Raw genomic sequence first — 23,337 nt, forward strand, 5'->3', positions numbered from 1 at the left:
GGCTGGGTATCCCCTACCCACCACTGTGCCAAGGGCAAAGGGAATGAAGGAGCCAGAGGCTGGAGTCTGGTCTTGCTCCTCTCTTCTGGTTTGTTTGGGGTTTTTCACTTTTCCTGAAGAGGCTAAAAAAAAAAAAAAAATCAAACAACTTTGTTAGTGAGTCAGCCCTAGCCAAGGGAGCCAGGCCTGGCACATCACAGCCACCGTGCTGCTGGGAGGCTCTGACTCAGCCCAGCCCCGGGCACCGGCTCCCTGCCCTCGCTGCTCACCCTCGCTGCTCACCCGGCTGCCGCTGTCCTCACCCCACAAGCAGCGCTGGAGCCCCGGGCATGCCTGGGCACAGTGTGCTCACATCAAAGCAGCCTCAGCCGGGTGCCAGGGGCCACTTTGGGGACCAATCCTGCTTGCTATCCCTCAGGGATGCCACATTGGCCAATTCTTTGGCCACAGGGGTGGTCCAGTGCTGGTGTGCCCCAGTTATCTCCAAGATACCTGGCATCTAGTTGGTGCCTGCCCTAGCCAGGAAGCTCTGCTTGGCTGCTCTTGCAACTCTGGGAGCCAGCAGATCCAAGGAAGGGGTGGGAAGCAGGAGGGTGACTGGGCTTGGCTGCCCGTGGAGCTAGCTCTGCCCCACTGCATGCCCATGGGGGTGCCCAGCCGCAGGCAGAGTGGTGAGGAGAGCAGCTGGGGCTTTCCCAAAAAAGGTCTTCGGGTGACTTTGCCACTTCCCTTACCACTCCCTTTCCTGTCAGAGGATGTTCAGACACTTTGCTTTTCTCTTTCTCTCTGCTTTTCTCTCCCATCTCCCTGCCCTCAGAGCTGGCAGCCTTGGCAATACCAAGCACCCCCTGAGCCGGCCGGGGTCACCCTGGCTGGCACCGCCACCGCACCATGGCTAGCCCACAGGTAGGGACACACCACAGGTAGGGACACACCACCAGCTCCCCTCACTCCCGTGGGCCTCCCACCAGCCAGGCAGGAGGGGACGCTGGAGGCTGTGCCAGGGATGCTCCCACACTGGGGGTTGTGCCCCACTTTGCAGAGGTAGAGGTGGCTGGAGAGGGATGCTATGCTGCTGGGGGCATCGTGCCCAGCTCAGGGAAATGGGAAGTGGGGAGGGATGTCAGACCTGTGCCCAGTATTTGCCATCACCGTGGCTTTTGCTGCGTGGGCACCCTGATGCCACATCTCCCACTGCAGCTGGCACAGGGTGATTTTGATGACTGCTTTGCCTGGGATGGGCTGGGCACAGGGTGGTACATGTGAGGCAGCTGGGACCCAGTGCCCCAGCAAGGAGCAGCTTGGTGGAAGGGGAAGATTTCCCTTCAAAAGCCCTTTGGGGCAGTCCCCATCTGGTCCAGTTGTGGCATGAAGGAGTCCCCCTCCATTCAGGGAGAGGACAAGGCAGTGCCAGGCTCAGTGGGGATGTCATGGGCATGTGAGCTGGCATGACCTGGGGACACCCAGCACACAGGGACTCCAGGCTGGGTGCTGCAGCTCACAGAGATGCTTGGGGAGCTGATGGGGTTTGGGTGATGGCAGCTTTTGGGGTGTCTCTTCTCTCTGCTGGGCAAATGTCTCCTTTCTGTCATCCTTCCTCTTTTCAGAGCTTCACATGTGTGCCTTCTTCCCTCCACTGCTCACAGCCTCTGCTGCCCATGGGCACTTCCTTATCCACTGGCATCAGTGCCCAGCTTGAAAGAGCCCCATGGCACATGGGCCCCACTGGTGTGGCGGTCTGGGGGGGCTATGTGGGTTTTAAGGGGTGCAGAGGGGTGAAATGAGCCTTGCAAATCCAGAGCTTGCTGGCATTGCCCTTCAGTGCCAGTCTGGATTGGGCTGGCATGGCCTCTCAGTGTCAGTCTGGAGCCTGCTGGGCACTGCTTTTTGCTGCCAGTCTGGGTTGTGCTGGCATTGTCTGTGGTGGCAATGTGGAGCACAGCAGCATTGCCTCTGAGTGCTATGGGGCCCTCTGCAGCCCCACATCTCCTCCTTGTGCTCTTGGTGCAGTTCAGGTGACCCTGGATGGCTGCCACAGAGAGCTGATCCTGGTTGGTGCTGAGTGCATCCCTTGGCAATGGGATGCCCCTTGCTGGGGGTGCCACTCCATTCCCCAGCCTCTCCAGGGTGTTTGGCCTCAGCCACTTTTGGATCTGCTCTGGCCAAGCTCAAGCACCAGCAGCAGAAGTGCCTGGGAGCCCCCCTGGAGTGATGCCACCCCAGGCTGTCCCCACATCCCTGTCCCTTGGCCACCCCACCTCCTCCTGCTCACACCCCATGGGGCTGCCTTTGCTTTGGGGGGGCTGGGAGGGAGCAGGGCATTCCCAAACTTCACATTTTCCTCCTGCCCACCCCATTCCCAAAGCCTCCGCACTGCCTGCTGCCATTAGTGCCAGGAGCTCTGGGCTCAGCAGTGTGTGGTTGTGGCACTGTGGAACAAGCTGGCTTGGCAGCAGGATGTCACTAGGGATGGGCAGGGGGAAGAGTGGGCACAAGGGGCAGGAGATGGTGTGATCAGGGAAGGAGAGGAAAGGGGAAAAAAGTGGGGGGTTAAGTGGACCTGAGGGCAGCATGGCACAGGAGGGAGCAGAGCCTGCTGCCCAGCTGGGTGACAAGGTCACAGCCACCCTGCCAGGGCTATAAATAGGGACAATTGGGAGCCAGAGACAGACTCTCTCCTTTTTCGTTGCTGCAGGAGCGATGGCAGCCAGCAGGAGGATTTGCCAGGGCCTGGGCAAGGAGCTCCTGGGAGGTGCTGCCAGGCTATGGCTGAGCTGGGGACAGGGGCACTTCACCCTTGGGGACAGCCCTGTCCCCAGCTGGGTCTGGCACCCCAGCTCCATCCCACTTGTTGAGTCTGTGTGGGGACTCAGACCTGAGGTGATGAGACCTGGAGCAGCTCCAGACCTCAAAGCTGTGCCAAGGGAGGTTCAGGTTGGGTATTAGGAAGAATTTCTTCTCAGAAGGGGTTCTCAAGCCCTGGCACAGGCTGCCCAGGGAGGAGGTGGAGTAACTATGCCTGGAAGGGAATGTGGGGCTGAGAGGCATGGTTTGGTGGCAGAAGCTTAGCAGTGGTGGGGTTATGAGCTCCAGGGGAGCAGCTGGGCTTGGTGATCTCAAAGGTCTTTCCCAACCTCACCAGTTCTGGTTCTGTGACTCTAAGACAGGGATGCTGGGGCTGAGGGGGCTGGGGGCTGTTCCTGCCTGTTGTCCCCACTCCCATCCCTCCCTTCTGGCAGAGGAAGGGTCATGATTGCTGCCACCTACCCTCAGCAGGGCACAGGGAGACAGAGCTGGCTGTGCCCAGATCCTGCCCACCATCCTGGCACCACTCCTGCCCAGGAGCATCCCAGCTCCAGGCTGGGACAGGCAAGTAGCAGGGACAGGACTGGGCCAGTGTTTGGCCTGTGGGGAGCTATGGCTCAGTGCTGGGAGCTGTGACAGCTTCCCCCTCCTGCCCTGTTTCCTTCCACTCACATGATGGTGTGAGCAGCTCTGACTTCCCCATCCCGGGCCCAAAGCCACCACTGGGGTCTGGCTGAGCTTCCTCATGGCTCGGGGCATGGCCAGGGGTGCACGGGGCTGGTGCTGACACCCCCACCCTGCCTGGTCCCCCTGCTGCCAAAGTGTGGGAGGAGGTCCTGGGTCCCTTCTGAGGAGCTGCTGAAGGACCTGGGGTTGTTCAGCCTGCAGAAAAGGAGGCTGAGGGGAGACCTTCTGGCTCTCTACAGCTCCCTGAGAGGAGGCTGGAGCCAGGTGGGGCTTGGTCTCTTCTCCCATAGGACAAGAGGAAATGGCCTCAAGTTGCCATTTAGGTTGGACGTGAGGAACAATTTCTTCCCCCTGAGAGCTGTCAAGGCCTGGCCCAGGCTGCCCATGGCAATGGTGGAGTCCCCATCCCTGGAGGGGTTGCAGAGCTGTGGAGATGTGGTGCTGCTGCCCAGGGAGGTGGTGGGGTCAGCATCCCTGGAGGTGTTAAAGAAAAGCCTGAATGAGGCCCTTAGTGCCATGGTCTGGCTGATTAGATAGGGTTGCATGATCTGTTGGACTTGATGATCCTGGAGGTCTCTTCCAGCCTGGGTGATTCTGTGAGGGCCATGGTTTAGTGGTGCCCTGGCAGTGCTGGGTTAAGGCTTGGACTGGATGATCTTCAAGGTCTCTCCCACCTCAAACCCTTCTGTGATCCTAAGCTTGGGGCAGGCAGTGTCCACCACCCTGTTCCCCCTTTCCTTCCTCCCTATTCTTGCACCCCTCCTCAGCCATGCCCCAGCTTGCCCCTTGCAGGAGGCTTTCCCAGGCATGGAGCCTCTCAGAGCTGGGGGTCTCTCTGTGGGGCTGACAGGGCTCTGCTGCTCTCCCTCCCCACAGGCTCCATCCAGCAGGCGGCAGGGACCTTAGCCGGGGGGTCTGGGCACGGCTCACCCGCGGGCTGGCAGCGGTGGAGAGCAGCGGAGGAGCCCCCAAGGCACCACCCAACCCCTCCCTCCGTGTATGAGGCTGGGACGCAGGTGAGCTGGTGACCGTCTGGGGCTGGCTGGGGGCCAAGGTGGCAAAGGGGAGCCAAAGGCAAGTCACAGCAGGTCGCTGCCCAAGGGGTCCCTCGTTCGGCTGCGCGGGGCGGGGGCTGCTCCTCAGCGTCCTGCTCACCTGCTCCCTGCCCCTCCTGCCCTCAGCACGCAGGACCCGCCGCCGCAGAGACCTCCCTTCCGATGTCCCGGCATGAGACTTCTCCGAGCACAGTGCCCCCTGCCAGCAACCAGCGCCCCAACGCCTGCTGCTTCTGCTGGTGCTGCTGCTGCAGCTGCTCATGGTATGTCCCAGCCCCCCAGCACCCCAGCCCAGGGCTCCCCCGGGGCTGCTGAGCGGCCCCCACCCAGCTCTCCAGGAGGCAAAGGTCCCAGAAGCGAGGGAGGTGCCCACATGTTGCTGGTCCTCCATGCTTCATGCAGCACCTAGTTCTTGGACACAGCTGCTGCTGGTTTAAGGGAGCTAGGGTCCCTCAGCATCCCCCACCCCTGGGTGCTCCACAGCCCTTCAGTGCTGCCCAAGGACAGTGGGTGGATGCTGGAGGGTGGCTGGGATGGAGCTGGCCCCAGGCCAAGCCTCTGGGCCACTTGTGTGCTTGTGTTGGTTGGAAGCTGAGAGCAGAAGAGCTGCTTTGCTGTGGTCAGGAAGGGGCAAATGATGGAGCAGATAAACATCTGCAGTGCCATGAGTTGATCTTTCCCTGATGGGGAGCCTGGGGAACCCAAGCCGAGCCCTGGTGCACCTAACTCCTGCCTATCAGCCAAACCTTCTGAAATACACAGAGAAAAAAGTGGGAGGTGGATGGGAGTCCTCCTGGGCAGCCCTGCCCTGGAACACTGGGTGCAGAGTCCAGCCCTGGCCTCCCCATGCTGCCCAAAGCCAAGGATGGAAGCAGCTGCTTGCCTGGGGCTGTATCTCCCATCCTCTCTGGGGATCCTCAGCTCCTTACCCTCTGGACAGCCTAGGGCCTGCCTGCTCTCCTCCATCCTCACCCTTGACCCACTCTGAGACTGCTGATGGCTTCAGGCTCTGCAGCAGCTTTGGGCTTCACAGCCACTGAGTGCTGAGCTTGAGGAGCAACAGAAGATGGAGCTGAGCCCTGTGCAGACCCCAGCACATCCTCAGCTCTCTGCAAGCCCCCACTGTGTCCTTGGGCCCCATTCTGCCTGATCCCATCTCAACTCCTCACATCTGCAAGGCAGTGAGGGTGGCATTTTGCAGCCTGTCGCAAACACCTTCCTCCTGGATGCTGCCCAGGGCTTGGTGGCATTTGGCCATGGCCAGGGTCACCCTTCCCTGTGTCCCTCTTCCATCTCTGCAAGAGCCAGGACAGAAATGCTTCCTGTAACCCACTCCTGGAGCAAGCAGTGCCTGGTGCCAACCATTCTGGGTCTGGCAGGCAGCAAGCCCTGGGGCTGCTGTGGGCAGGGAGGTGCCCACAGGCTCGCCCATGCTGCCAGGGGGAGAAGTTGGCACTGTTGGCCAGGATGGTGTTGCAAGCAGGAAGCTGTGGTCGTGGCTGGGCACTGAAATTCTAGGGCCTGAGGGAAGTTGGCTGGAGGCTGCTCTCCCCTTACACTGCCAAAACCCCTGGGGATAAAGGATGGGGGGACAAGAGATATCAGCACCCCTCAGCCCTGGCATTGCCACCCTGTGCTGCACCAGTGCTGGCTGCAGGGTCCAGCCCCTTCCATTTCCCCATCTGCCCTGGCCACCAGCTGCCTGGGGCTGTCACCAGCTGGAGATGATGACCTGTCTGGATGTGTTCCTGTGGGACCTGCCCTAGGTGGTTCTGCTCTGGCAGGGGGGTTGGACACCCTGACCTCCAGAGATCCCTTCCAGCCCCCCACCATCCTCTGGTTCTGTGGCACAGGGACCAAGTCCTCCATGGTGCTGAGCCCCAGTGGTTACAGCCCTGGGCCTGCATCCTCCCCTATTTCTTTATTTATTGCTGTTGCCTCATTGTGGTTCACCATGGCTTTGCCACCATGGGCCACACCAGCACTGACCTCTGCCAGCTGTGGCCATGTTGGCTTGGCCCTGACACACGTCCTGGGTGGTGGAGCAGGGCCACAGCAGTGCCCAGGGGCAGGAAACCCTTGCATGGTGCCAGCAAAGTTGCACAAGGAGCCAGGGTGCTGCTGGGGAGGATCTGGGTGTGTGTGGGGGGGGTGCTGGTGCCCACTGAGGAAGTTCAGTAGCCAGGGCTGGTCAGGGGGTCAAGGTGGGGCTCTGGGTGCACCCCCCCAATGCCCCTGACTACCTTTCTGTGTCCCTGTCAGGAACGAGGACCGGGAACGAGCGTGGAGGGCATCCCGGGAGACCAAACTGGAGACCATCCCAAACTGTGAAGCATGGTGAGTGCCAGAGCAGCACCTCAGGGATGGCACAGCATGGCATGGCACCCACTGCCACCTCCCATGGCACTCAGCCCCACAGCCTGCCTGCTGCTGCACACACAGAGGAGGATTGGGGGTGCCAGGACTCAGGAAAGGTGGCCCTGGAGCTGCTTCCAGTGGCATCTGCTCAGTTCCCACCAGGAAATGCGAAGCCTGCAGCTATGGCTGCAGCCCTCTGCCCCCACCCTGGGCTCCTTGCAAAGGGAAACTGAGGCACAAAAGGACCTCAGCAGCATTCAGGCCATGTCAAAGGGCAGAACCTCACCCTGCTCCCAGCACCCACTCCCTGGGGGACAGGTATGACACCCCCCCCACACCAGCTCAACTGTGGGTGCTCTGTATGGTGGCTGGCACAGCAGGGTTAGGGGACAGAGGTGCTAATCAGCCCCTAATGATGATTGCTTCTGCCCTGGTTAGCAGGTAATGGCTGTTTGCTGGGCAGCAGCTTCCCACCCACAGCTGTGAGGGACAATGGACCTGTGTTGGTCTCTCTCCAGCCTTCTGGGAGCTGCTGCTCTGCCTGGAAAGGGCTTTTGTTTCCTTCAGGGTTTGTGCAAAGCCAAAATGTGTCTCAGGCTGAGAAATTCAGCTGAAATCAGGTCCATGCTCCAGTGTGGCTGAGCAGAGCTGAGACAGATCCCATGAGCAGCCTCCAAAAGCATCTGTGATGAGCAGAGGATGAGCATGAGCCTTGGTGTGGCACAGGGGATGCTTTGGGACACCTCAGCAACAAGACCAAGGTCCTCCTGAGCCATGTGGGGACAGAGCAGGGAGCTCTCACTCCTCCTGGTCTGACCATGACACTCACAGAATCACAGAGTGGTCTGGGCTGGAAGGGACCCCCAAAGCTCATCCAGTCCAACTCCCCTGCACTCAGCAGAGACATCATCCACTAGGTCAGGCTGCCCAGAGCCCTCCTGAGCCTCTCTGGGGCTGGGGTCACAACCACTTCCCCGGGCAACCTGTTGCAGTGTTGCAGCAGCCTGGTGATGCAGAACTGGTTGCTAACACCCAGTCTAACCCTTGCTCTCCCTGCTGGGCCCTGGGCAGCAGCAAGCCCACGCCAGAGGAGGTGCGTGGCTGGGCACAGTCCTTCGAGAAGCTGATGAAGAGCCCGGCCGGGCGCAACGTCTTCCGGGAGTTCTTGAGGACTGAGTACAGCGAGGAGAACATGCTCTTCTGGCTGGCCTGTGAGGAGCTCAAGGCAGAGTGCAACAAGCACAGCATCGATGAGAAGGCCAGGATCATCTACGAGGACTACATCTCCATCCTCTCACCCAAGGAGGTACGCGGCACAGCCCTCCCACAGCCACAGCGCTGCCGGGGGCGGAAGAGAGCTCAGAGGTCAGCGACCTTCAACCTAACGCCACCACCCTGCCCATTAAACCATGCCCCCAGGTGCCATCTCCCGTGGCTTTCTGCAGGTGGTTTGGGCTAAAAATGGGGCTGGGGGGATGTGTTTTTAGAGAGAGAGCTGCAGTGGCATGTCAGAGGTTGGGTGGGTGAGGAAGAGTTTGGCAGGGCAACAGCTGTGCTTCATGGGAGAAGTGGTGGGGAGGGCATCGCTGGGCACCCAAGGCCCTGGGATGCAGCAGGGCCATGGGTTGTGCTGCAGGATCAGGGCTTGTGCTGCAGGACCAAAGCCTCAGGAGGGCACCAGTGGGCTGGAGATGCTGCATCCCAGCTTGCAGGGTGGAAACACCCAAACCCAGCACCATGTGCCCAGCAAAGGGTCACAGGGAAGCCTCGTGGGGCAGCCAGTCACGAGTGGTGCTCCCCAAGGGAACTGGGGCAGTTCTGTTCAGTGTCTTTATCAGTGGTCTGGACTGATTCAGTCTGGATACATTCAGTACGTTTGCAGGAACGTCAAGCTGGGTAGAAGTGATCTGCTGGAGGGTGGGAAAGCTCTGGAGAGTGATCTGGCCAGACTGGATCCACGAGCTGAGAGCAATGTGGTGAAGTTCCACCAGGCCACTTGGGTCACAAATCCATGAAGATTCCAGGCTTGGGACAGAGTGACTGGAAAAGGAGCTGGGGGTGTTGGTTGACAGCTGGTTGAAGATGAGCCATGGCCAATGCTATGGCCTCAAGTTGCCCCAGGGCAGGTTTAGGTTGGACATGAGGAACAATTTCTTCCTCCAAAGGGTTGTGAAGGTCTGGCCCAGGCTGCCCAGGGCAGTGGTGGAGTTTCAGATCTGTGGAGCTGTGGTGCTGAGGGCCATGGTTTGGATGTGCTCTGGCAGTGCTGGGGTAAGGCTTGGACTCCCTGACCTTGAAGATCTCTCCCAAGCAAAACCATTCGACACCTGATCTCCACTTCCCAGAGGAGGTTGCAGAGGGGTGCTGGGGCTGGGGGCTGGCAGGGGGAGGTGCCTCAGCAGCCCTGTGTGTGCCCGCAGGTGAGCCTGGACTCGCGCGTGCGGGAGGTGATCAACCGCAGGATGCAGGAGCCCTCTTCGCACACCTTTGACGACGCCCAGCTGCAGATCTACACCCTGATGCACAGGGACTCCTACCCCCGCTTCCTGAACTCTGCCATCTACAAATCCCTGCTCCACAGCCTCTCCCGCTCCTCCTCCGAGTCCTAAGGGCAGGGGCGGGCGCAGGCACGGCCGCGGGGGAGCGCTGGGAGCCTGCTCCCCTCCCTGCCAGCCCCGCTCGGCTTTTTAGCTTTTTACCTAGGAACCAGCGCCACGGCTGGGCCACCCTTCAGGACTGTCCCCAGGGCTGGTGCCACCACGGCAGCACACCAGGCTGGCTCTTAACTACTGAACCCCTGCTCTGTGCGGGGGGAGCGCCCGGAGCCCGGCTCCCCCTGCACCCCCTTCTTGAAGAGGTCACTTTAGCCCTTCTCCACCACACCTGGGGACGTGACACTGTCCCCGTGTCCCACCTCAGCCCCAGCTGCTGCAGCCTGGGCTGGGTCAGGGTTGGTTTTGGGGTGGGGGGAGGTTGATTGTTGTTGGGTTTTTTTTAACTTTTTATTTTAAATGCCTTTTTTTTTTTTTTGGTTGGGTTGGCTTTGACTGGAGGGTGGGGGTGGGTGGGGAGGAGCATCTCTGTACATAAAGAACTGGTCAGGTTTACACTGCTCTGTCTGCTTGAGGCAGCCCCTGGGGCAGGGAGCAGCACTGCAGCCCTCACTGCAATTCCTGATGGCTTCAGTGGTCAGCCTGGATGGAGCACAGGGGCCTCAGCTTCCTCATAAGGGGAGACCTTAGAGCAGCTTTCTGGTACCTGAAGGGGATACAGGAAAGCTGGGGAGGGACTTTTGACAGGGGCTGGGAGTGACAGGACAAGGGCTTTAAGTCTCCTCTCTGCCAGCTCAAAATGGAGAGTGGGAAGAAATTCTTTCCAGTGAGGGTAGAGAGACACTGGCAGAGGTTGCCCAGGGACATTGTGGCTGCCCCCTACCCTGGAGGGGTTCAAGGCCAGGCTGGATGAGGCCTTGAGCAGCCTAGGCTGGTGGAAGGTCTCCCTGCCCATGGCATGGGGTTGGAACTGGAAGACCTTTAAGGTCCCTTCCAACCTAAACCATTCTGAGATTCTATCTCCAAAACTGCCCTAGGGGGTGGAAGGGACTCTGAGGCTGTGACGATATGCTCATGCCCTCTACCAGTGCCCCCCATACACACCTGCATTGGACCAGCTTTGGGACACTACCTGCCTCTCATCACCACAAGCCCAGAGCATCCTTAGCTGATGGAATTCAGGGAAGGGACAAGCCCCTGTGCAGGAATGATTCCCCTCCTGCAGAAACCCACAGGAACCAGGACAGCAGGAGGTGGAGACTCCCAGCTGGATGATGAAGCACAAGGGTCTGCCCTCATCCCTTGGGATCAGCCTGGCACAAAGCAGCAGGCTGGTGTGGGATGGGAGATGTCACAGGGAAGACACACAACATCTGTGGGATTTCTAGGGATTTAAGGAGCCCTGGTGCCCAGAAGTAAAATATTTCTGCCCTCTATGGCAGCCAAGGTCCAAATGAAGCCAACACCAAGGTCTTGCCACCCAGCTCAGCACTGCTGCAGCAGACCAAGCCTAATCCTTGCTTCTCCTGGGCTCCAACTACCGCTCCCTCTATCCCCTTCCCCATCTCCTCTCTCTCCCTTTCCAAGGCAAAAGAAGGAGCCTGAATTCTTTTTACTGAAGATTTGTTAACCAAACAAAAACTCTTTCAGCTTCATGTTCCCTTCCCAGTGGAAACTCATGTCAGGAACTCCCCTGGCCTGCACCAAGCTGGAGATACAAATCAAGGAGATGGATTTCTGATGGAGAGCAGAGGAGTTTGGCTGCTCAGGAATGTTGGTATTGTTGGTATTGGTGGTAGCTGGTTGTTGTTGGCAGGTTTTGCCCCCATGAGTGCCAAGCTCACATGGCTGCTGCCCCCCAGCATCCCCAGCCTGTGCCAGGGAGGTTTTGCTTGGATTGCTCTGGGAGTGAAGGAAATACCTCACATGGCTTTAGCTTGAGGTTGGGTGGTTGAGCAGCCCTGAAGCTGTTCAAGAGCAGGGCCTGCTGTGCCAGGACAAGGGGTGATGGTTTAAACTAAAAGAGGGAGATTCAGACTAGAGAGAAGGAAGAGATTTTTATGAGGGTGGTGATAACCTGGCCCAGGTTGCTCAGAGGGGTTGGAGCTGCCCCATCCCTGGCTCCATTGCAGGTCAGATTGTTTGGGGTTCTAAGCAACCTCTAGCTGCAGATGTCCCCTGCTGATTGCAGGGGGTTGGACTGGATGACCTTGAAAGGTCCCTTCCCACCCACACCCTTCTGTGAGTCTCTGCTAGTGGCACAGCAGAGGGGTCAGAACCTCTCCCTCCACCACAGAGCTCTCAGCCCAGGGAAGTCCCCCCTGCTACCAGTTAACCTCAATTGCCTCCCACTCCCAGCACTTTCTAAGCACATCTTTACCTCTGAGACACCTCTTTAGTCAGTGGCCTTCCTCTCAAATGTCCTCAAACACACGACTTCTGCTAGGGCCCCTCCATAGCCAGCTCAGGATGGGCAGTAAGCTGCCCCCACACTCAGCTGCCCCCACTGCAGCAGTACAAGAAAAGCAACAGCAACTGGTGGCTGACTGGCTCCCAGTCACAACTCACAAGCCAGGGGGCCTGGGCCAGCTCTGGTTTCAGATCCTGAAGCTCTTTTTGAAGCCTCACTGAAGACATTGCTCCCTCCCCAGCCTGGCCTGACTAACCTCGTTTGCCTCAAGACACAGGAGGCTTAAAGGAGTTGTCAGCATCTCTGAATCTTCTCCTCCCTGGGAGACTTTGCTGCACCCTGCCAAGTGAAGCCCTGAGAGAAGGATGCTGTTGGGATCCTTGCCTGGGGAGGAGCAGAGCCCTCCAAGGGGCTGCAAGCATGTTTCCAGCTGCTTTCATGTGGCTGTTTGCTCCTCTCTGAACATCTCCGAGGTCTCTGGTGAATGTCTGCTGCCTGGGGTGCTGAAAAGCCAGTGGAAATACTTGGGTTTCACTCTGGAATGGTGATGCCACAGGAGATGTGGCTGCAAATGCTCCTGCTCTGCTTGTCAGCACACAGACTGCTTCAGGGCAGCATCAAACTCAGACCACCCCCAAATCCTGCATCACCCCAGTCAAAGGCTAGGAAAAGGAAGAGGGATTTTAAGGGTCAGGCCAAAAGCTGTCATGAGGTTGGACAATTCCTCCAGCAAGTTGTAGTTACCTCCCAGACAGAGCCTGATCGTTCAGGCCTCCCTGCCAGGGGCATATTTGAGGCTTGGTTTGCTGCCAGCTCCTTTCATCTCACCCCTTCCAAGCACCAGCTCCAAGCTTCGCTTCAAACCTCATCCCTGCTGCTAAGTGCTAACAGCTCCCATCCATACCTGCAATCCCACCTTCTCCAGCTCCATGCCTCTGGAAAGTTCCATGGATTTGCACCATTTCCCATCCTCCTGAGCCTCTCCAGTCCTCTGAAAATCCAGGCTGCCTTTCAGCTAAGAGCAGAGGACACACAAGCAGCAAAGTGCCTGGGACTCCATTGGAACACTGCCACCAACCAGTGGGTTTACCACCTTTACTGAAGGCTTCTCCCTGGATCAGCTGTTCCTAGTTCCCTGTGTGCTGGACATGAGGAACAGGAGATCTTGAGGAGCAGCCATGGGAATAGCAACAAGCTTCCATATCCTCCTTATGACTGACCTGAGCCTCCCTGATCACAGCTCACAGCAGGAAATGAACAGCAGGACAAGAGGAAGCAGCCTCAAGCTGCCTCAGGGGAGATTTAGGTTGGACATGAGGAACAATTTCTTCCCCTTGAGGGTTGTCAAGGCCTGGCCCAGGCTGCCCAGAGCAGTGATGGAGTCCCCATGCCTGGAGGGGTTTCAAAGCCCTCGAGCTGTGGTGCTGAGGGCCATGGTTCGGTGGTGCCCTGGCAGTGCTGGGTTAAGGGCTGGACTCTGTGATCTTTAAAAGTCTTTTCCAACCAGAAGAATTCTGTGGTTCCAAGATGGAAAGCAGCATTTGACCTGTGCCCAAAAGCTGTGTGCCATCCCTAATCTCCTCAGCCAGGTGAGGACCACCAGGCCAGCCCACCCAGCCACTCCAAGATGTGGCCCAAGCACTTTACAACTCCCGAGCTGAAAAAGGAGCAAGCAGCTTCCTGCACCAACAGTCTATCTACAAGAGACTTCTCACTTATTGCTGGTCCCAGCACTGCTCAGTCCTCATCCAGTTGGCCACTGACCACCTGCCAAGCTCCCCAAACCCAAAATGCTGCACACACAGGGGTCAAATAAAAGTCAGAAACTGACAAAAATGTTTAATATTAGTCTGGAAGAAAAGAAGTGACCATAGTGGTATGGATGAGAAGAGGACTGTGTTCAGTGAGCTCTCCTGCCAACTGCCCTCAGCTGAGGCTTCTCCCCTTGAGGCCTCCCCACAGCCCCTTGGCTCAGCATGTGTGACAATGGCAAAACTCACTTGGGACACAAAAGACAACTGCAGTGGGCAGGTGGCAGCTGGAGGTGATGCTCTGCTCTGCCCTTGGTGGCTGCTCTCAGGCCATGGCACATGTCAGCAGAACTGCAAGAGAAGGGAGATTAGACCCTGTTAGAGAAGCCTCAGAGCCAAGGGGAGCTGTGGGGCATGCCCCTGCTGCCTACAAGGAGTCAGTGATCCAATGCTGGGTCTGTGTTCTGAAGCTGGCAAGGGCTTGGAGTCAGCCACCTGGGCAAACCGTTGCCAAGAGGGCCACCAGCATCCTGGCCTGGATCAGCAATGCTGTGGCCAGCAAGAGCAGGACAGGGATTGTCAACCCCATGCTGGGCACTTGGGAGGCCACACCTTGAATCCCAAGTTCAGTTTTTGGGTCCCTCACTCCAGGAAGGATATTGAAGGGCTGCAGCAGGTCCAGAAAAGGATAACAAAGTTGGGCAAGGGCTGGGGAGGAGCAGCTGAGGGAGCTGGGGGTGGTCAGCCTGGAGAGAAGGAGGCTGAGGGGAGACTTTCTGGCTCTCCACAGCTCCCTGAAAGTAGGTTGGAGCCAGGTGGGGGTTGGTCTCTTCTCCCCAGGAAGAAGAGACAGGACAAGAGGAAATGGCCTCAAGTTGCCTCAAGGGAGGTTTATGCTGGACATGAGGAACAATTTCTTGCCCTGCAGCATGGCTGGGGCAGCTGCCAGGGAGAGCCCTGAGTGGCAGTAACAAAGAGCCTCGGGGAGCTACCTTCCAGCGGTTGCCACACTCGTTGCACACGACGAAGGTGGTCATGGGCTCGTCCGAGCTGCGGGTCTGCACCTGGGGGGCACAGGGAGGTGAGCAGAGCCTGGCACAAGGAGCACAGCAGCAACCTGTGCCTGGGGTCACACTGGCACACACCAGGGAAAAGAACTCCTTTAACTGCAGGGTGCTGGAGCACTGGAACAGGCTGCCCAGAGAGGTGGTGGAGTCTCCTTCTCCTGTTCCTGTGTGACCCTCTCTAGGTGACCTTGCCTTGGCAGGGGGGTTGGGCTCCACCTCCAGAGGTCCTTTCCAACCCCTACCATTCTGTGATATTGTGAGAGACTGAGGCTAGAGAGGGCAAAAGGAGCTTCCCTGTAAAAGGAGTCTCTCTTCAACACTTCCCATTCCTTTGTCTGAATTCCCAGCACCTTCTTTCTACATGCAGCATTCCCAAGCCACACAGCAAGCAGCACTGCTGGGATGTGAATGCTTCCCTGGTGCTGCACAACTCCTGCTCTCATACCAAGGAGCCAAGAAAAGTCACACAAGGCCCAAGGAAACATCTGAAAAATCCTGGTGCCAAAGCAGCACCTCTTAGAAAGCTTCAAGTGTACGAAAAAGGTTGCCTCCAGCAGTGGCCAAACCTGTGCTGTGCTGCAGAGGCTGTCAGAGCAGCAGGAGGCTGTGACTGTGGCAGATCATGTCCTGTGCAGGTGTCAGCAGTGCAGGAGCAGCAGGACTAACCTGGGTGTAGGTGCAGTTCTTCTTCTTGCATTTGCCACAGGTGAAGAGGTCAGTCTGAGTCCCTCCTGTCTTGGCCATCTGATGCTCTCTGATGGCTTCCTTGGTCATGGCTTTCCTGATCTCTTTCAGCTCATTACTGGCCATTTCCTTGCAAAAAAGGCAAAGCAGTAAGATGCCATCTGTGGCACCAGAACACCCACTGCAGTGCAGAGAGCCAACAGGTTTGACAGATGGGTACAAAGAGAAAACCTTCCATGGCCATTTTCTGGCTTCTGTTGAGGCCACCAGGATGATCTGACAGCCCAAAGACTACTCTCCACATTGCAAACCCCACTGCTAGCTCCCTCCCCACACAGCTCTGGAAGCAGCTGCTGAGAAAGCTGCAAGCCCAGCAGCAAAGCAGCTCCTTGCTTCAAGCAGAACCCCACAGGACGTGGGCAAAGCCAGCTGCTCAGGCCTGCTCACCTCTGAGGTCATCACTGCAATCTGCTCAGGGGTGATGGCCCCACACAGGACATTCTTCTTCAGCTCAGGGTTCTTGGAGTCCTTCAGGTTGGAGATGCGGCTCCTCACGCGGTTCTTGTACTTCATGTCGGTGTTCTTCACGTCCTGGTAGATGCGTAGGGGGCAGTCAAGGAGCCTGCAGCCAGCACAGGGCCCTCCAAGAGCTTTCCACACCCCTCACAGAATTGTTTGGGTTGGAAAAGGCCTCTGAGATCATCAAGAGCAACCTTCAACCCAACACCACCATGGCTATTAAACCACATCCCCAAGTGCCATGGCCACAGGTTCCTTCACCTCCAGGGTGCAGCTCTCAGCACTTCATCTGAGATGAAACATCTGGGCAGCCCAGGGAGGTCATGGATGCCCCCTGCTTGGAGGTGTTCAAGGCCAGGCTGGATGAGGCCTTGAGCAACCTGGGCTGGTGGGAGGTGTCCCTGCCTATGGCAGGGGTTTGGAACTGGATGATCTTGAAGGTCCCTTCCAACCCAACCCATTCTATGAGTCTATGCCCTGAGCTCCCTCTGTAGTGGTGCCTTAGCAAGCTGGAGCTCAGCCAAGCAGAGCCAGAACTGGACCCAAGAGCCCTGACAAGCAGAGCTGCAGCAGAACATCAATGCAGAAGAAGGTTGTCATGTCCTCCATGAAGCCCCTGGCCCTGGAGCAAGCCCCCACAACAAGGATATATTCTTCAATCTGGGCTGCTATGTGCTCACAGTCAGCACCGATGGCAACGTAGTCATCTGCAAGAGAAAGAGGCAATGACTGAGGAAATGCCCCACCACAACTGTCCTCTCTGGTCTTCTCCAGGCTCAGCAGCCCCCAGGGCTCTCAACCTTCCCTCCTCACAGAGCTGCTCCAGGCCCCTCAGCACCCAGAACTGGGCACAATGCTCCAGATGTGACCTCAGCAGGGCAGAGCAGAGGTGGAAGAGAACCTCCCTTACCCTGCTGGCCACATTCCTCTTCATGCACCCCAGGGAACCATTGGTCCCCTTGGCCATGAGGGCAGGTTGCTGACTCGTGGGCAAGCTGTTGTCCCCCAGCACTTCCAGCTCCTTCTCCACAGAGCTGCTTCCCAGCAGGTGCCCCCTCACCTGTACAGGTGCAGGGGATTATTCCTCCTCAGGTTCAGCACCCTGCACTTGCCCTTTTTGAACTTCATGAGGTTCCTTAGGTCCATTAATGCCCTTCATGAGGTTCCTCAGGTCCACATGCAAGTGGCTAAAAATGCTGCACTCCAGCTAGTTTGTCAAAGGGGTGAACAGTAGTGGCACTGAGCTGACAGCAATAATCCTCAGACAAGGCTGCACTAGCGGAGCATCTCTGAGGAGCTGGTGCTGACCTACATGCAGAGGCCCATCAGAAGGCTGTGAAGCAGCCCAAGGCTTCCCTCCCCCAGCACTCACCATCAGCCTGCAGAGCTGCTGTCAGCATCTCTCTGCATTTGTTACGCACAGCATCGCAGGTGACAGGGGCAGGAGGGAAGGTGGTGATCTTGGGGGTGGTTGGAGTCTTTGGAGGCTCCTGCCTCTTGTTGGAGCTAAAAGAGGTTGCAAAGATCAAAAATAATCTTCACTATAATACTTTAAGTCATTCTAAGATCCTTTAAGAAAACTCCTCTGTCCCAGCATCAGCTCAGGTTAAAGGGAAGCATTACCTTTGGTCTCTGGAGTTACTGGTCTCCTTTGAGGAAGATGTTGGCAAGGACAGGCTTTTCTTCTTCTCCTCACTCTTTTCTTCAGAAGCATCTATATTTAAAAGAAGAAAAACAGACACTGGAAGGTTCAGAGGTGGTCTTTATGCTACAACCCTGCACACACTAAACAACAGCCTTTTGCTTGCCTCTAAGTAGAGACTAATTGAAACAAAAGCTTTCCTCACCAAACCAGAGCAGCCACCTTCCCTGCCTAGGAGATAAGCTTCCTCACAAGACATGCTCCACCACAACAGTTCCTTTTAGAGCCACCCTGACTGCTGAGGACAGATTAGATCAAGTTCTCTAAAGCACCACTAAAAGCAGCACTCAACACCACCAATCTAGGCCAGACCTGGGAGACACTAGAAGTTGTATTCCCAAGTGCTGCTGAAAACACAACCCTGGAAAGGACTTTCAAGGCACTCCAGGAGAAGTTTGACCCAACCGTCTCAGCCTAGCGAAGACACCCCTGACATGGAAATGACAGCCCCAGGCAGGGCTTCTAACACTGATCTGGGGAGCCCTGGGCTGCAGACCATGTACAGAATCCTAGAATGGTTTGGGTTGGAAGGGACCTCCAAAGGTCATCTGTCCAACCCCCTGCACTCAGCAGGGACATCCTCCACTAGAGCAGCTTGCTCACAGCCTTCTCCAGCCTCACCTTGAATAGCTCCAGGCATGGGGCCTCAACTCCCTCCCTGGGCAACCTGTTGCAATGTCCCACCACCCTCTCTGGAAAGAACTTCTTCCTGATCTCCAGTCTAAATGTCCCCTCCTCAGGCTTCAATCCATTCCCTCTCATCCTATCACTCCCAGCCCTTGTCAAAAGTCCCTTCCCAGCTCTCCTGTAGACCCTTCAGGTACTGGAGTGCTGCTCTAAGGTCTTCCTGGAGCCTTCTCTTCTCTAGGCTGAACATCCCCAGCTCTCCCAGCCTGTCCCCCCAGCCCTCTGATCATCTTTGTGCCTCCTTTGAATCTGCTCCACTCTTTCAAGGGTGAGCTAGCTAAAGAGGAGCCAGAGCTGGGGGAATGCATGGGAGAAGACATATGACAGACCCTGGGTAATTGTGAAGGCTGACTTGCTAGATCAAAACCCAGCTCTCCTGAGAATGGAGACAGCACATCTTGGGCTTTCTCACCTAGAAGCTTCTTCCAAGATTTGATGAGGGATTTGGCCAGAGCTATCACTTCTTCATCTGTGCTCTGCTTCCTCAGTGCGTTCACAGACATCCCAATGCGGGTGGACTGCAAGGGAAGGGCAAAGGAGTCCTCTCAGAACAGATCCCTCCTGTTCCTCACTGACATCAGAAATAAGCAGGGTGGACTTAAAGCAATGACCAAGAGGTGAAGTATCCATGGCCCTGCAGGCTGTTTATTTTCTTAGAACTTCAGTAGAATGAGATGATGCTTCCAGCAGAGTTGTTCTGGTTGGAAGAGACCTTGAAGATCATGTCCAACCATTCTCTAACTCTACCAAGCCTGGTGCTCAACTGTGTCCTTCAGCACCACATCTCTGAGGCTTTCAAACCCCTCCAAGGATGGGGTCTCCACCACTGCCAGAAGGTTTCCCCTTGGCCTCCTTTTCTCCAGCCTGAATAATCCTAGGTCCCTCAGCTGCTCCTCACTAGCCCTGTTCTCCAGACCCTTCCCCAGCTTCATTGCTCTTCTCTGGACACATCCCAGCCCCTCATTATCCTTCTTGGAATGAGGGACCCAAAACTAAACCCAGAATTCAAGGTGTGGCCTCAGCAGTGCCCAGTACAGGGGGCACAATCCCTGCCCTGCTCCTGCTGGCCACAGCATTGCTGATCCAGGCCAGGATGCTGGTGGCCTGCTTGGCCACCTGGGTACACACTAATTTATTCTCAGCCAGGTCTTTCTCTGCTTGGCAGCTTCCTCAAACTGATCAGAACCAAGACATTCACTTCCCACGAACACCTCTTCTCCACACCTGGAAGTGACATTCAAGCTCAAAGCGCAAGTTAAAGTTTCTTCTCTTGATCTCTGAACGCTAACTCTGTTCACACCTCCCCAGTGTCCTGAACCCATACAAACACCTGAAGAACTTCTCCAGGGCTGCCCTTTGTCTTTGCTACTTTAATCTGCTCTTTGCTCTTCTTAGGTTTCAAGAAAGGATCTGAGCAGTCACCCACATTTGCCTCATCAACTCTGCACAAGCTGCAGGCAGCACCTGGTGGCCCAGAGCTATTTCACTGCCAAAGCCCTGTTCAGTGCCATGTACTGGATTTACTGCTTATTTTGATGCTTTGAGTAAAGAAAGAAGGGAAACAGACAACATTTTGGACTCATCCCGATGTAGCTGTCAGCTTTGCACCCAAACTTTGCAACTCACCTGCAGCAAATCCAAAGTCATAGGCATACTTTTTAGCTCTTTCAGTAAATCCATTGCACCTTCCTGCAGAGGGAAAGAGAAACAGAGGCAGAGCCTCAGCTTTCAATCAAGAAATGCAGCAGCTTGGGAATTCAGAAAGTTGAATTCAAAAGGAAAAATACCAACAAGGCACTCCTTAAATCCAGCAGGATTACTGCTGGGATTGCTGCTCTGGACAGTCTGGAAGCACCTGAGGTACTGGAAGAGGCAAACCAGAAGAACATTGGAGCACTACAGATCCTTGCTGGTGGATGGTACAGCATTGGCATATTCTCCTTACCTGGCATTTTTAACACCTGAAAACCACACTTGGAATCACAACTGTTCCCTCAGCACACTACCTGGCTTCCAGGAGTACTTCTACTTTCCAAGCCACTATTTTGAGGGCTCTGATTAATGATATCAGCTCACAAAAACAGTTGAGTTGCAAGAGTTTCAGTCATCCACCTACAGCTCAGAAGCTCTGTCCAGAGCTAAATTTCCTTTTTCTACAGCATGAAACTTAATGTAGCTGTTCCTTAGTTTTCCTATTAACACCCAGCTTTGCTCAGGACAAGAGCTGGCAGCAGGAGCAAAGCCACCAAGCAGTGATGCTGAAGGGCTGACCACCTGAAGTTCATGAGATGAAGTTTCCTTGCATCAGTTCTGCATCCCAGGAAAAAAAAAAAACATCTCTGACTGGGCAATCTGTAGACACCTCAAATTAGTAGTCACCCAGAGCAATGGCAGGGACAGAAGCATCAGCCAAGCCTGCCCTCAGAAGCACTCAGCAGATGACAGCCTGGAGTGCCTCCTCCATTCAGCTGACTCTTTGCTCCCATCCCCCTTGGGCCAAACAAGGCCTTCCAGTGTTCACACTGAACAGCTCGTTTAAAACACCAACCACTCCAAAGCCTGTTTGCAGCACTAAACCTACAAAGCCTAAGGCTGTAGGGAAGCAAAGCAGCCTGATCTGACCTCTCCTCCTCCTCCTCCTCTCTACACACACGGGCCACTTCTGACACACTGCAGGAAGCCATCCAGCTGCCACCCTACAATATAGATGCTGCAAAAGCCAAATCAAAGCAGAGTCAAAGCTTTCAGCATGCACACAAGCAACTCACACCAGGTGAAACCACACATTACCGTACCCAGAACAAGCAACTTCCCACTCAGGCAGTTTCACACCTCTCTGTTCCTCTAACAGCCAAATGGACTCCATTAAATCCAGCCCTTAACATACAACCCGGCTGGGTGGTTCCTGCCTCCGTTATCAGACACGGAGCCACTTGGCCTAGTGGCAGCAAATCAGGGGGGAGAGATCCAGGTTAAAAAAATTAAAAAAAAAAAGAACTAGAACAAAACAGCTACTCCAGGCACCTATCCTTCAGGAAGAGTTTGCAGATGAGCCAGCATACAACAAACACTCTATGGTTCAGCCCCACACGAAATGCCAACCGAGAGGAAACATTCCATACCCTCATGTAAGAAGCTGCCTCTTTCCTAGGGAAGCTTGGAAGCAAATTCTGCAAAGTTGCTCCTTTCCTATTTTCAACAGTGGTGTTGAAAACCTGCCATCAACGGGAACAGACATCACAGGCTGTGGTTTAGACCCCGCTCCTCAAAAAAAAAAAAAAAAAAAACACAACACTTCCCTGGGTAGTTGCAACAGCTACACCAGTGCCAGGGCTCAGCCCTATCCACAGCTGGCAGAGCCAGCACAGCATCCACACCTTCAGCACCCAAAGCCCACATCCCCCTATCCCCTTCCCCTCTTCACCCATCACCTCCCACTCCCCACAGCCTTCCCCAGCCCCAAAGCCTTCTCCCTCCCCACAAGCACTGGTGCACAGCCTACCTCCCTCACACAGCCCGGTTTGCTGTGTGAGGATGTTTGGATTTGCAAAGGCACCAACTGCCTTGGAACTGCAGGAAGCACCTGCTCCTGTCCCCTAGTCACACCAATCACACCCTGCACGACCTCCAGCTGCAGAGAGCAGCGAGCCCAGCCCTCCACACTCCAAAGACCTCATGAGAAAGAGCAAAAGTGGTGTTTGCATGGGACGGGGGATGCAGGAAGCAAATAATGAAGCACTGGAGCTGTACCTGAGGGCACAAGAGAGCTTCAGGCTCGGGGGATGCTTAAGGATCTCCCTTCCCAAGGGGACTGGGGAGAAGGGCTGAGCATGCTCCCTAGGAGAGACACAATGCAGCAGGGAAGAGGACACCCCAATAGGGAGCACTGGGTGAGCCCCAAGGTGCTGAGGGTGCTCTCTGGGAGGGGGACACCCCAGCAGGGAGCAGAAGACAGCCCCAGGGTGCTGAGCTGTGGGTCCATGAGGTCTGGGACGGGGGGCACAGTCTGGGTTGGAGGGGCTCCCCCAGCATCTTAAGTGGGAAATATGGAGCCGCCCCCCTCAATAACAGGCAGTGGGATGGAACAGGATGGATCCCTCAATGGATAGGGAACAGAGAGGAAGACCACCCCAGTGCAACCAGGTCAGGGGGTGGGAAGCCCACCCCGATGTGGGAGAGGCTTCTGCTCCACCATGATAAGGGCTGCACAGAGGAACACCCCAAAATGGGGGTTGGGGAAGAGGGAGGTCCTCTCACAACGGGCACTGAGGTAGAAGCGGAGGACTCAACAGCAAGGCAGCGAGGACGGGGGACTCGCGGAGAGGGAGGCCCCGTCCGCTGGGACAAAAATCGGAGAAGGTAGAGTCCCCTGCTCACCCCAAACCGGGCTGCCGGGGGGACCCGGCTGCCTGCACTCACCGCGCTCTTCTTGGCCACCATCTTGTCCAGCCGCCTGGCAATACGCACGATCTCCTCCTCCCCACCCATCGCGACGTTCCCCAGGGCAGCCGGTCCCGGGAGGCCGGACGGAGCCGGGGGGCAGGTGGCGGCGGTTAACCGGTGCCCACCACAATCCCGGTACCGCAGTCCGGGCGGGCGGCGCGCAAGGCACGATGGGATTTGTAGTCCTCCCGGCGCCCGCTCTCCTCTCCCCGCCGCGGTGCCCTGCGGAGGGACTGCAGCTCCCGGCGTGCACCGCGCAGCCCGCCCTGCCCCGGGGCACTGTGGGGGTTGTAGGCACAGTCATGGCCGCACCCCTGGCCGTGTCCCTCACCACTACAGCCCCACGGCTTGGAAACCCCTCCAGGGATGGGGACTGCCCCAAGCAGCCTAGGCCAGCCCTTGACAACACTCAAGGGGAAGAAATTGTTTCTCATGTCCCACCTAAACCTCCCCTGGGGCGACTTGTCCTCTTGTCCTTTCATTTGTGACTTGGGAGAAGAGACCAATCCCGACCTGGCTTCTGCTTCCTTTCAGGTCTCCCCTCGGTTTCGTTTTCTGCAGGCTTAGCACTTCAGCTGCCCCTCCTCAGCCCTGTTCTCCACACCCTTCACCAGCTT

At 56.6% G+C, this 23,337-nt stretch overlaps 2 protein-coding genes across 2 annotated transcripts; one reads left to right on the plus strand and one right to left on the minus strand.

Annotated features, from left to right (window-relative positions):
- The first annotated feature begins 4,709 nt into the window (after positions 1–4,709).
- On the plus strand, positions 4,710–9,514 carry RGS19 (regulator of G protein signaling 19). Its single transcript, XM_054398877.1, has 4 exons — positions 4,710–4,810; positions 6,810–6,884; positions 7,977–8,211; positions 9,326–9,514. Exons 1-4 carry the CDS (start codon positions 4,710–4,712, stop codon positions 9,512–9,514), a joined length of 600 nt encoding a protein of 199 aa, XP_054254852.1.
- A 4,389-nt stretch (positions 9,515–13,903) lies between these two features.
- TCEA2 (transcription elongation factor A2) lies at positions 13,904–22,747 on the minus strand. The gene is made up of 10 exons (XM_054398878.1): positions 22,697–22,747; positions 19,904–19,966; positions 18,690–18,795; positions 17,512–17,602; positions 17,261–17,394; positions 16,539–16,595; positions 15,817–15,971; positions 15,352–15,498; positions 14,611–14,682; positions 13,904–13,969 (listed from the first exon to the last, which is right to left on the minus strand). Exons 1-10 carry the CDS (start codon positions 22,715–22,717, stop codon positions 13,961–13,963), a joined length of 855 nt encoding a protein of 284 aa, XP_054254853.1. The 5' UTR covers positions 22,718–22,747; the 3' UTR covers positions 13,904–13,960.
- Positions 22,748–23,337: the final 590 nt, after the last annotated feature.

Source organism: Indicator indicator, unplaced genomic scaffold, assembly GCF_027791375.1.
Source record: "Indicator indicator isolate 239-I01 unplaced genomic scaffold, UM_Iind_1.1 iindUn_scaffold_159, whole genome shotgun sequence".
In the NCBI taxonomy this organism is placed as follows: domain Eukaryota; kingdom Metazoa; phylum Chordata; class Aves; order Piciformes; family Indicatoridae; genus Indicator; species Indicator indicator.